This window comes from Paramormyrops kingsleyae, chromosome 8 (assembly GCF_048594095.1).
Source record: "Paramormyrops kingsleyae isolate MSU_618 chromosome 8, PKINGS_0.4, whole genome shotgun sequence".
Taxonomy (NCBI): Eukaryota; Metazoa; Chordata; class Actinopteri; order Osteoglossiformes; family Mormyridae; genus Paramormyrops; species Paramormyrops kingsleyae.
In genome coordinates this window covers 7,875,174-7,887,540 of record NC_132804.1, presented here as the reverse complement: position 1 = coordinate 7,887,540, position 12,367 = coordinate 7,875,174, and the positions used below count along the sequence as shown (strand labels likewise).

Genomic DNA, 12,367 nt, shown 5'->3' with positions numbered 1-12,367 from the left:
CATTTCACAAAGCTTAGAAGCTTCTATACATATATTATACATATCATGAAGTCCCTGAAATCCTGACCAGATTAAGTTAGGAGATGGATGGATGGATGGATGGATAATCATGAATGAATTAGCCATGAAATGGCAGATATTCATTGAAAGGGATTCATATGATCATTGCAATGTTCGGTTTTCTGTGTCTTAAATGTCTCAATAATTTGTGAGAACAATATTATTTACTTTCATTTTCTTAAATGAGATCTTTTGGTTTAACTAGCTGTACTGCAGCTTCAGTTCAGCGACAGGCCATCTTCAAATGGGACGGCTTTATGTGACGGCTCTGCTCTCAGCTGTACTTTTGGGACACCCCCACAGCCCCTTACACTCTGCCCTTGGCACCCCCCCGAACCCTCATCACTCCCACATCCTCCATGCTAACGTGTCCTACAACAAAATGGACATTTATTGTGCAACACTATTTTTCAAGCTTGCATTTGGGTGACACTGCTATTCTGAAACAAATCGTTGTGCCATCCTGCGAACACAGAGACTAAGAAAGATGGAAGAGAGACAGACAGCAAATTGTAAAGTAAGCAGACTGAAAAATAGAGAGACAGACAGAATGCAGACTGTAAAACAGAGACAGGCAGAATTCAGACTGTAAAACAGAGACAGACAGAAAGCAGACTGTAGCACAGAAAGACAGACAAAATGCAGACTTTAACAGAGAGAGAGACAGAATGTAGATTGTAACACAGGGAGACAGACAGAATGTAGACTGTAACACAGGGAGACAGACAGAAAGCAGATGAACAAAGAGACATACTGAAGGTAGATTAACCTTTCAGTTCCACTATACAGAGACAACCATAATAATGACAGGAAACCTTTAGATTAGGAACTATGCTGCTCTGCCCCACTAAATAATTGGTGAGTTTAGAAAAGCAAAACTCCTCACACCATGTGCTGTGAGTGTAAACTAGCAAGAAAAAAACGAGGGACTGTGTCCAAAATCACGAGCCCCGGGCATTCAGGGGGGAGCAGGCTGATGCGACGGCATGTGAGACGCAGCCCTGGGAAGCCCCCCACCCTGCCCCCGCTCCACCGGCTTGCAGCCTGCAGAGAGCAGCTGCCATTTCTGCTGTTTTTGGGGGGGAGGGCTCAGTGTAGGTGACACTGACCAGTGATACTTAGCAATGCGTTCCTGGCTGAATGGGAGTCAGCTGGGGGTGATGTGTATTTGTGGGGGGGGGGGGGGGGGGGGGGGGGGGGTAGAGATGATTTATTTGAGAAGGAGCTTATAACTTTATGTGCACGCATATGTGGGTGTATTCCTGGCCGTGTGTGTCACACAACGACCTTGCAGTTCTGTGTTCCGTGGCTATCTGTGTGTAAATAAGTGTAAATCACATTTTAGTGTGTGTGCATGTGTTAGTTTTTGTGAGTGCATCCCATGTGACGTTCACATAAGCTCACGAACACACAACTGCGCTATAAAAACAATGGTGACCCGAGCAGCCGGTCAGACTTCCTGTCCGCAGAGAATCACAATGGCTGATGAGAGATTGAAGGCATTCCGTCCTCAGCTCCTCCTCATCCAGAGGACAGAAATCCAAAAGAAAAAAATCTCATCCAGAACTTGCGGTGCTGACTAGACGTGTTTCTCCAGTCTATTTTCCCAGTAATGGAAGTCATTAATGGTCGACGTATTGAATGGATCTTTTCAACACAGGTCATAAATCACCTCCTTTTTTTGCAGCTTTAATCCAAACCCTTTTCCGGTCCTACAACACAGATATCCGTATCACAGAATATTAATTCATGTTAATCAAAGGTTTTTTTCAAGATGTTAATAGCTGTTATAATGCTTACAAGCCGCATCGTATACTCAGATCACAGGGTGCAGGTCTCCTTGATATCCCATGTATAAATTAAATAGCAGCTGGCACTAAAGCCTTGTGTGCACTAAAGCTACAGGGTCTCTATAAAGCAGAATAGTCTGCCAGTTCATGTGTGGGATTCTGAATCAGTCTCTACATCCCAAATGAAGACTAAATACTTTAGTCTTGATTAATCATAGCATACTGTAAATATGGCCGCTGGTGCTGTTGTACATGCCCTTTGTGTTTGCCAATAAAAGTGTCTATGACCACATCTACACCTTGCTTTTAGTAATACAGGCTCCTTTTCTTTGTATTCGATATTTGTAGCATGCCCCGGGGGGTCGGATGCCTAGTCGACCTTGGACCCCCCCCCCCCCCAGAAGGTTTTATTTCTCCTTACTAAGGAGTTTTTGGTTCCTCACACTTCGTCTTCTGGCATTCCTTCCCTCTGAGTTATTTCCATGTTTCATGGGCCATTTTATATAAATGAAGCAGTAATGGATAGCCGCAGACTCCTGTCAAGTGCCGCAGGCCATCTGTCATGTGAAAGGCGCCATAAAAAATAAATTGAACTGAAATTTAATGATAAATAATATTTGCAGTTACTCGATGGATCTTGGTTTGCATATTAACCAAAGCTTTTTTAATTGACTAAAGGGGCCAGAACTCATCTTTAAGAGCAGTGTTTTCCAACCCGGTTATTGAGGATCCCCAGACAGTGCACATTTTTGCTCCCTCCCAGCTCCCAGTGAAAACCTGAACGGTCAAGGTGACAGCAAGGAGATGACCAGACATGGTCAGCTTCAGTCACATCTGAACCTCCCATGGTAACATTAGCAACCAGTAAGAATGCCTATGTTTGCCCTTCTTGTGTGTGTATGGTTTGTGTGTCTGGTGTCATTATTCTAATACAGTCAATAAAGTATCCAAACTTAGAGCATGAACTGTGTCAAAATCACAGTGACTCATTCACAGCTTTGGGAGTCAGAGTCCCATTTTTGGATGAGGCAGTCAGTTAGTCATGGTGACTCAGGGTGTAGCGTGCGGGACAGTGGAGACAGGGGGGGGGGGGGGGGGGGGGGGATTGCCAGAAGCCTGATGTATCACAGAACAAATGCTGTCAGGGTCAGCAAAATATCCTGTGCTGGAAGGTGAGAAAGCCAGAGTCCCGCTGGAACAATTCTCAATGTCTGCAGCAACAGCGTTTCATTACAGTAAATTAGCCATTACATTACATTACATGACATTACATTCATAAATCCACCCATCCATCCACCATCCTCCATAACTGCTTATGCATTTTAGGGTTATTGAGAGCCTGATGGTGGTGCTGCCCCCCATCTCTGGGACCAGGGTTCATGGTGTGGAGTCTGCATGATCTCCTGTGTGCATGGGGCAGCGTGTGGCTCAGTGGGCTAAGCCTGTGTGCCTCTAATCAGATGGTCACCGGCTTAAACCCAGCCTCAGCACATCTGCGGGTCCTTGAGGAAGACCCCCAGCTCCCTGGGCGCCCCCACAGGTGGCTGCCCTTCGTAGATAGCTTACTCTCCAACGAGCAAGTCGAGGGAGGCGTAAAGACAATTTCCCCACAGGGATCAATAAAGTATCTATTATTATTCTGTGTCAACATGGGGTTTTCACTGGGTACACTGGTCCCCCCCCCCCCCAGTCCAAAAACATTAAAGCATGGGTGGCCAATCTTATCCGCAAAGGGCCGGTGTGTATGCGGGTTTTCGCTGCAACTCCCTAATTAGAGGACTGATTGTAGGAAGAGTCCTCACACCTAGGTTTGAACAGCTGACCTCCAGGTTATCCCACAAACCAGCACACACACCGGCCTTTTGCGGATCAGATTGGCCTGGTACCTGGTAATAGGTTGGTGCCCCATCCTAGGCTGTTCCATGTGTTGTGTCCATAGGCTCCGGCTTCCCCTGCGGCCCCAGAATACAAGAAGCGGTCACAGAAAACGGGTGCATGTTGAGCCTGCTGCCCATCTCAGGAAATGCAGGCCTGACAGCAGAGGACACTCACCATGTGCAGCCTACCTACACCGCGTGTTTTTTCAGTTCTGAGTGGAAGGTGGAGTACCAGAAGATAACCTGCACAAATTTGGGGGGTGCATGGGCTCTCCACGCATACAGCCAGAGTTGTGAGGCCACAGCGCTACCCGTTGAGCCGCCGTGACATCCTACTTATGTTCTCCTTAATCCGATTAATTGTCATGCCATTCTGACAGCAAGAAAAAGCAGCCCCCCTACTAAGCATATCCTAAGGATTGAGATTCCCTTGGTAATTAGTCGTATGACGTGTGCGTACGACAACGGTTTGCTTTGTTGGGAAAGAAAGTAGGACCACTATCATAAAAGCGGAAAGAGATAAAGAATCCTGGCCCTGTCGTCCATGTCTCCGCCCCATCTTTGCCCCCCCCGTCACAACATTCCAGTATGAAAGGCTCCTTGTGGAGAGCAACCAGGATGTCTCGCTGCCGTTGATGAATTCCACAATGAGGACCCATGAGCCCGTCTACTCTAGTGCCCGATCTGGAATCATAGGCTTTGGCAGGCATGTTCCAGGTCAATGCCGGGTTACGTTCGGACAGCGCCACCATGGGCACTAGGAGTCATGTCGCACGAAGTGATTCCCTCCCCACTAAGACAGACATTCCCCGAAATAACCATGGACCTTAACTTAACGGGGGTTACAAACAGCTTTCCTGTTAGACAGATCACAGTCTGCCAGTGGCTCAAAGCTCTCCATCCGTTTCCTTTTCCTGTTGAGTCAAATCAACACATTCCAAGTCATGCTGAAATGTGTGTGTTCCTGGTTCCATCATCATATATCCCACACCAGGAACCATTAGGACCAGAGACCAGATTGTTCCAGAATCAACCAATTATTCAACCAAACTCACATGCAGTTGATTAACTTTCACCAAGATAGTCATCCAGTGCTTCATTGCAGCTGTCTCCTTTGTCATTTATATTACATTTAAAATAGTTTCACTGTGTATTATGTGAATTAAGAATCCAATATTATTCTGTTGAAGTACAGTACTTTTCATTCATTTGATATATCTACAGCTTATTGGTAGTTTCTTAATGTTCTTGTATTGGGATTTATTTGCACGACCATATTGGAACTCTGAACTGGGTTACTCTAGCAACCATCACTGTATTTTTTTACCACATCACCTTGCAAGGACCTTCCCAGTGTGGATTCCTGATTGTCAGGCAAAAACAAATAAATCCAGCCCAACTCAACCTTTCCTGTCCTTGTTTTTTTTTTCTTTTTTTTTAACCCTCTTACCAATAGGCCTCAACCCAGATGGTCCCACCTATTGTCATAAATCACTGTGTTTCTGATGCCTACATCATCAGTCACCTTCATCCTTCCAAAGAAGCCCATCCCTCTGTTTATTTTGAGCAACGATGTATCAACTTAGGGTCCTGTGACCCACATCCAAGGAAGCAGACTGACATAAAACAGGGGCGCGAGCAGACCGGGGCACCAGTTCAGTGAGGTGTATCTTAAATATGGAGGTGGCCCTGTTCCTCATGTGCAAGTCGCTCCAAAAGTCCTTTGAATTATGCTTCAACTCTGATGAATATTCATGAGGAAATCTGATACAGGGAATCTGATCTGAGAGACTGGACGGGAGGAAGTGGCAGAATTAAAGGGGGTGAAAATAAAGTAGTGGTAACTGGGGGTGTAATGGGTATGGCATGGGCACAAGGGGGGGGGGGGTTGGGGGCTCAGCTACATCCCAGCTGGACCTCACTCAAACCCGTTCCAAAGATAATGACATTTGGGATGTGCCCATGGATTACAAGGACCCAGCATCCTGAAGGTGAGGTGGTAACCCCTAGCAACGACCCTTGACCTCCCCTGCGGCAACACACTGACACACAGTAACTGAGAGTGACGCTGCTCTCCCCCACCCTGACTTGCAGATCAATACCAAGCAGATACGGGGGCCTGAGGATTTCCATCACAGCTTGCCGGCTCTGCTCTCCAATCCCACCCCCTTTACTCCATCCAAGCCTTTCATCAGCAAGGAGTTATTTGTGTAAACTGGGTCAGCCCTGTGTACTACTTAAAGGAGAGTATCTGCCATTTAGTGGCGTGGTAATGGCTTCTCATGCGCTTCACACCTTTGCAGTGTATCTTGTTTGATCTCATTTTTATTCTCATTTTTATTCATTGGTTACATTTCAACTGCACTTTGAGATCTCATGATTTCACACAAACAACCTGATTAATATCTTTAGGTTTTGTACAATATAACTTTTTTTTTTACTGAAACACAAGTAACAGTCAAGAATACTTATAAAATCAGAATCAAATTCACAATTCATGTGTGACAGGTGGACAGATAATCATTACTACAGGCTACTGCTCCTACAGGCTTACTTTACACTTCGCCACCTAGTGGTCACATTGGAATCATGCTTGCTCATATTGCTGAGTATTGCTGCTAAACCCTGAACATAGTTTTCACATGGGTACTTTTCTTGACCTTGTAATCCAGGTTTAGTCTCAGTAATATCAACTCCTCCGACAAATTCCTTCAAATATTTTGAGAAGCCTTGATTAGTCTTCCTGCTGTGCATGGGGATTCATCACCACAAATTTCAAACATAAAACCCCATTTTGCCTGTTTATGTTGAGCACTGCAAGCAAATTGAATTAAAGCAAGAGATAAATCAGTATGGATGGATGGATGGAAATATAGATTTTGGATGAATGGCAGTGAATGGTTGCATATAATATAACATAACGTATATAATATAATATAATATACACGTGAATTACAATGAAACCCATAATTTGTTTTCTGGCTCCATCTGGTGGACACATGCAATATCGCTATATTTGCTGTTAAAATGATTTACGTCGAATTTTAGAACATCGCCATCGCAAAGCCCCTCGCTGTGTATCAGTGGTCGTTGTGCCGTTGCTTTGGGGTAATGTCTTGCCGGCTTGTACTTCTGTGGTCTAACTAGACCCGCATAATTCCTGATCCCGGGACGAAATCACTTCAATAATTTTATAAACTTGATATTCTGATTATCTTCCCTTTACCAATTCGTTAAGTCGGTTAAACAGAAAACGAAAATAAATCAGAGTACCCTACCCTAAAATATTTTGTGGGCTAAAGAAATATTAAATACCGCCACGGTGAGATGATAGGTTCCTTCCCCTCTCATCCATCCCGACCCCTGCGGCATTCGATGTCCCATTTATCTTGCAACAATGGCAGCGTTAATTCCACTCCGCTTCAGCAGTTGGCGCTGTCTGTACCTCTGTTATTTTATTTATCTACACAAACCCCGCAGAAGAAGAAGCGCAAGCTCGTCCAAATAGGAAGAGGAAACGCGGTACAGTGTCAATGAAGTCAGTAGGTCTGGTGTTGTGGATATTGGCCGTTTTGACTGGAAAAGCCGTCACTGCTGTTTAGTATTTACTCAATGATTTGCTTATAACGTGTTTGTGATTATTAGGTCGGATAGCGTTAGAAATGATAAATTAAGTAAAATCCAGTTGATTGCTCGATAAGCAGGCTGCTGTTTGGTGGAAGCTCCTGTATTTGTTTGTTTCCACGCTCGTACTGTTAAAAAAGCAGTTGATACAACCTTTTGTTAATAGAAAACTATGAAGACATTATCATCAGCGTGGAAAGCTTTAACTTCCATTTAACCTTTTCGTGTAGAAGTGTGAGGAATTCAGAAAGCCCTCGATCACCGAGACTGTTTCGGTGTAACCAAAGGTAGGGTACAATGGCAGACCCGGCGCAGGTGAAGGATGAAGGTATGGAGAAGAGGATGGACCCGGAGGAGATTCCTCGTTCAGGCGTCCAGGAGGCTTCAACCGACGGTGCTGCAGCTCCAGCGGAATCTGCCGATCCATCCAATGCTGGTCAGGAGGAAGACAAAGCGGTAAATGGAAAAACCAAAAAACGACCTTTAATGAGAACTAAATAGATCTGTAGTAATCTAAAGAATGTAGATGTGAATCCTTAATACCGTAACCTGATCGTATTCGCGGACTTGACATTTGCGGTCGCGATTATTCGCAAGTTGCCAGTAATCAATTAAATGGGAATATTTTTGGAGCTTGTGAAATGGTCGCAGACGATGTGTTCGCCAAAAATATATTGATAATATATATTTAATGCATACACACACACTCACATACATAGGCATCTTGGCTTGGGTATGCCCCATACTTTGTGTCGGTAGCCAGCTGTTTGTGACCGCAAAATCTCGCGTTTTAGTAGTGACTTTTAATTGCAGTTAATTTTGCATTTGTAATGATGGATCCCAAAAGACGTGCTCCCAGTGCTTCTGAAAGTGTTCCAAAGAGGAAGAAAACTCTGATGTCTGACACAAAAAGTAGAGTTACTAAATATGCTTTGTGGTCTGCCAGTGCCGTTGTTCGCTATGACGCGATAAATTAGTCGACCGTTAGGTATGTCAAGAAGCAAGAGAGAAATTTGCGAAGCCGTCACTGCAGCTGCTTCATCGGGTGCAAAAAACCTTCAAGTGTGGGATCCTCGTATTTCTCATGTGGAAAGTGCAACTTTTTTGTGGGTGCAGATTGCCACAAAAAGGGAATTCCTGTGAATTCGAATATGGTCATGAAAAACGTTAAGGACTTGTATAATGCTCTAAGAGCTAGAGATGGAGTTGAAGGTACTAGCAGGGCTCCTGATTTTACTGCGAGCAAGGACTGATTCAAAAACTTCAAGCATAGGTTTAGCCTAAGAAACACTAAAAGTTGTGGAGAATCAGCATCTGCCAATGAGATAGCAGCTAGGGAATTCTCTGCAACCCTTAAAAAACTGATTGAGGAGAAGGGGTATCTACTAGAGCATGTTTTAAATGCTGATGAAACCACTCTATTTTGGAAAGAAATACCACAAAAGTTATCAGTAAAGAAGAAAAACTGGCACCAGGTTTTAAAGCAGCAAGGGGTAGACTTGCTCTCTTATTCTGTGCCAGTGCTGTAAGGTTTATAATAAAAACAAAGCAGCTAACCCCCAGGTCTTAAAAGGAAAAGGCAAGTTCAGCTGCCAGTCTACTGGATGTACAGTGAAAAGGCCTGGACAACGAGAGTACTCTTCCTTGAGTGGTTGCATCTGTGTTTTGTGCCCAAAAATATTTAGCAAGTAAAAACCTGCCATTCAAAGTGCTGTTCGTGTTGGAAAATGCCCCCAGCCTCCCAGAACCACATGAATTCAACACAGAAGGGGTCGAAGCCCCGTAACAAGACGTCCCTTCACCAGCCTCTTGACCAGGGCATTATAAGGACATTCAAGGTACACTACACTCTGTATTCAGTGGAACAAGTACTGCAGACAGTAGGAGAAAAACCCTGATGAGTGAATGTTGTGAGAATGTGTGGAAACGATACCATCGTTGATGCCTTAGATGTTGTAGAGGGAGCCACTAAAGCCATAAAGCCTGAGACCATAAATTTGTGTTAGAGAAATCTTTGGCCAGAATGTGATTGTGAATTCTCGGGCTCTACCACCGACCCAAAAAAAGGACATAATGAAAGAAATTTTAGCAGTAGCAAGGCAGGTAGGTGGGGAAGGTTTTCAAGATATGGACACTGGAGAAATGGAAGAACTCATTAACGGCAACATTGAGGAATTGCAAGAGGATGAGCTGTTGGAAAAGGCCGAAGCAGTATGTGATGCGGAGGAGAAAGAAGAAATAGTGCAAGAAAACACTCGACAATATAGAGAGTGCTCTCCAAATGGCTAAGACTGTCATGGCTATGTTTTACGACATTGATCCATCGGTGATGAGAAGCACTAAAAGTGACGCAAGCAATGGAAGAGGCATTAATTCCCTACACGACTGTTTTCAAAGAAATTAAGAAGCAAAAGAGTCGGGTGGAAATCTCACTGCATTTCCCCAAGTTAGAACCAAAAAGTCCTGCCAGCCCTGTCCTTGCTACCCCTGAGGCACCAAGGCCCACACCTTCTCCTCCCACTCTGCATGCCGTAGACTTTGAGAATGACCCGGATAGTCCACTTCCAGAACTCGAGTAACTGGGTAAATAATCACCAAGCCATACATCATTAGTCATACGCTTTTGTGTATGGTGTGTGCACACACGCAAATGCCATAACTACGGCTGTCGCGATCACATCACAATGTAATTGTGTTTAATATGCCGCATGCACAATAACCACCTGGGCTTTAGATGATGGGTGAAACATTTGTCCGGGCACCAGCTTTTCTGTACTTTACGGGCATTTACTTATGCCTACAATTCGGTAGGCAGATTAGTAGTGTGCCTAAGATATTAATGAAATGCCTTTTGTGACACCCAAAAGTCAGGAGTCTGTATAAATTCAGCGTATCCTTATGCTTATTAAATTCAGTTAGCAGAGCACGCCACATGCTATTGTTTTAATAAATCATGGAAGCGCTGAAGTGGCACTGAAGAAAAGAACAGCTCAACAGCTACAGGATCTTTTGAAAGAGAAGATATTGTGGATAAACAAGGTAGAGAGATGGTACTATGGCAGTTTACAGTCCGACACGTTTAGTAAACATTAAGGATATGCCAAATTTATACAGATCCTGAGGTGCTTGCAGTGCTGGTCAACCCATTATGAGGGGTGCCTTTGTAAGCCAGTTTTATTTGGTCTTGGGTGGTATGTGATGTGGCAGGAGGTGCTGGCATTGAAACATGCCTAGGACTCCAAATGGGCTTTGACTGGCACTGGGTCCATGCCCAACATCTGCCTTTCTTCACAGGGACAGTTAAAGGACTCAGGTGCTGGAGATGAAGGGGAGGGTTCTTCGGGTCTTCAAACCCCAGCTGCCAAGAAACTGAAGGTGGAGCCAGAGAAGAAGAAGGAGAAGCGACAGAAGGTTGATGAGGATGAAATCCAGAAGATGCAGTAAGTCGAGTCAATATGAGTCAACCCAAGTGCACTCAACTGCTAAGCGTGGCAGTGGGAGGAATTGTGTGTATATTTGGTTCATGATGCCTTCCAGCATGTGAAAAATACTTCTCTCTCTCTTCTGCAGGGTTTTAGTGTCCTCATTCTCTGAGGAACAGCTCAATAGGTATGAGATGTACAGGCGCTCAGCATTCCCAAAAGCAGCCATCAAAAGGGTAAGAACCGCAAGATGAGACATCTATGTAAGGTGCATGAGTAAAGTTTCTTTAACAATTTATTTGAATATGCTTAAACTGTTGGCATATACCTTCTGATTTCAGCTGATCCAGTCCATCACTGGGTCATCGGTTTCTCAGAACGTGGTCATTGCCATGTCGGGCATCTCAAAGGTCTTCGTCGGTGAGGTTGTCGAGGAAGGTGAGTTAATTTGCACGTCTGTGTTTCTCTCCTTGCTAGCCCTCTAAGTCAGGGGTGGCCAGTCTTATCCGCAAAGGGCCGGTGTGTATGCAGGTTTTTGGGATAACCTGTAGGTCAGCTGTTCAAACCCAGGTGTGAGGACTCTTCAGCCAATCAGTCCTCTAATTAGCGATCTAATTAAGGAGTTACAATGAAGACCCGCATACACCCTTTGTGGATAAGATTGGCCACCCCTGCACTATGTGCTGCCTCTCAGCGCTGTCTTACAGCTCAGCAGGACATTATATGCTGAGGAATTTTGAGTAGGTCTGTGTAAAGGATAGACTCAGATTAACCTCCTGATTTTCATGTATGAATTAAATTAGAAAAAGGGACATTCAAGCCTTGGGTTAAATGATGCAATGGGACACTGAACCCTGGGAAACAAGCTTCCAATACTGTGTTTATTACTATACTATGTAATTTATTCCAGTGTAGTTATGCCATTAGCTTCTTAGTGCCAAAAGTGTTTTTAGGGGTGGGGGGGCACATTGCTGCTATGCAGAAACGCCTCCCACTTGGTTACTTTTCTGTGCTCCTTGTCCTTGCAGCTCTGGATGTGTGTGAGAAGTGGGGAGAGACCCCTCCCTTGCAGCCCAAGCACATGCGTGAAGCAGTGCGGAGGCTGAAGAGCAAACATCAGATCCCCAACACCAAGTACAAGAACATTCTGTTCCACTGAGGGTCTGTCACCCGGTGCACAGCCATGAGACAAGGTCATGCATTTCAGCCATGAGCTCAGGACATGCTGTTTGGCTGGGTCAGTATCTGGGTTCTTTATGTCAAGAAAAATCGGCAGCAGCGTGAGACCTGGGTATGACCATATACTCCAGACAGATGTGACCCTCAAAAGGTTTCAGCAGGAAAGTCCAGGACTCAAGTGGTACATGGATGGAAAACTTATCGGAGCCCTTGGTTCCCTGTATTGTTTATTTTGAGTGGGTCTGGCATAGTCTAAGCAAGCAGGTTTTTAATCATTGTTTTACTTTGGAAAACGGCAGAAAGCATGTCTGGTTTTTATGTTCGATGTGTCTGTTGTGCACTCACATTTTGTTATGGGGTCATTGTGTGATATTGATTTTATGTCATTAAAACTCACCTCCTTGCTTTCAGTGTA

The 12,367-nt window shown here is 44.6% G+C and overlaps 1 protein-coding gene across 4 annotated transcripts; it reads left to right on the top strand.

Annotated features, from left to right (window-relative positions):
• Positions 1–7,109: 7,109 nt before the first annotated feature.
• On the top strand, positions 7,110–12,367 carry taf11 (TAF11 RNA polymerase II, TATA box binding protein (TBP)-associated factor). 4 transcript variants are annotated; one of them, XM_023840556.2, is made up of 6 exons: positions 7,110–7,265; positions 7,639–7,807; positions 10,646–10,791; positions 10,922–11,009; positions 11,115–11,211; positions 11,802–12,367. In XM_023840556.2, exons 2-6 carry the CDS (start codon positions 7,649–7,651, stop codon positions 11,930–11,932), a joined length of 621 nt encoding a protein of 206 aa, XP_023696324.1. In that variant the 5' UTR covers positions 7,110–7,265; positions 7,639–7,648; the 3' UTR covers positions 11,933–12,367. The 4 variants fall into 4 exon arrangements, with proteins under 4 accessions (XP_023696324.1, XP_023696325.1, XP_072571212.1 ...); XM_023840557.2 differs by having other exon boundaries at positions 7,179–7,265; positions 7,582–7,807; XM_072715111.1 differs by having other exon boundaries at positions 7,192–7,273; positions 7,643–7,807.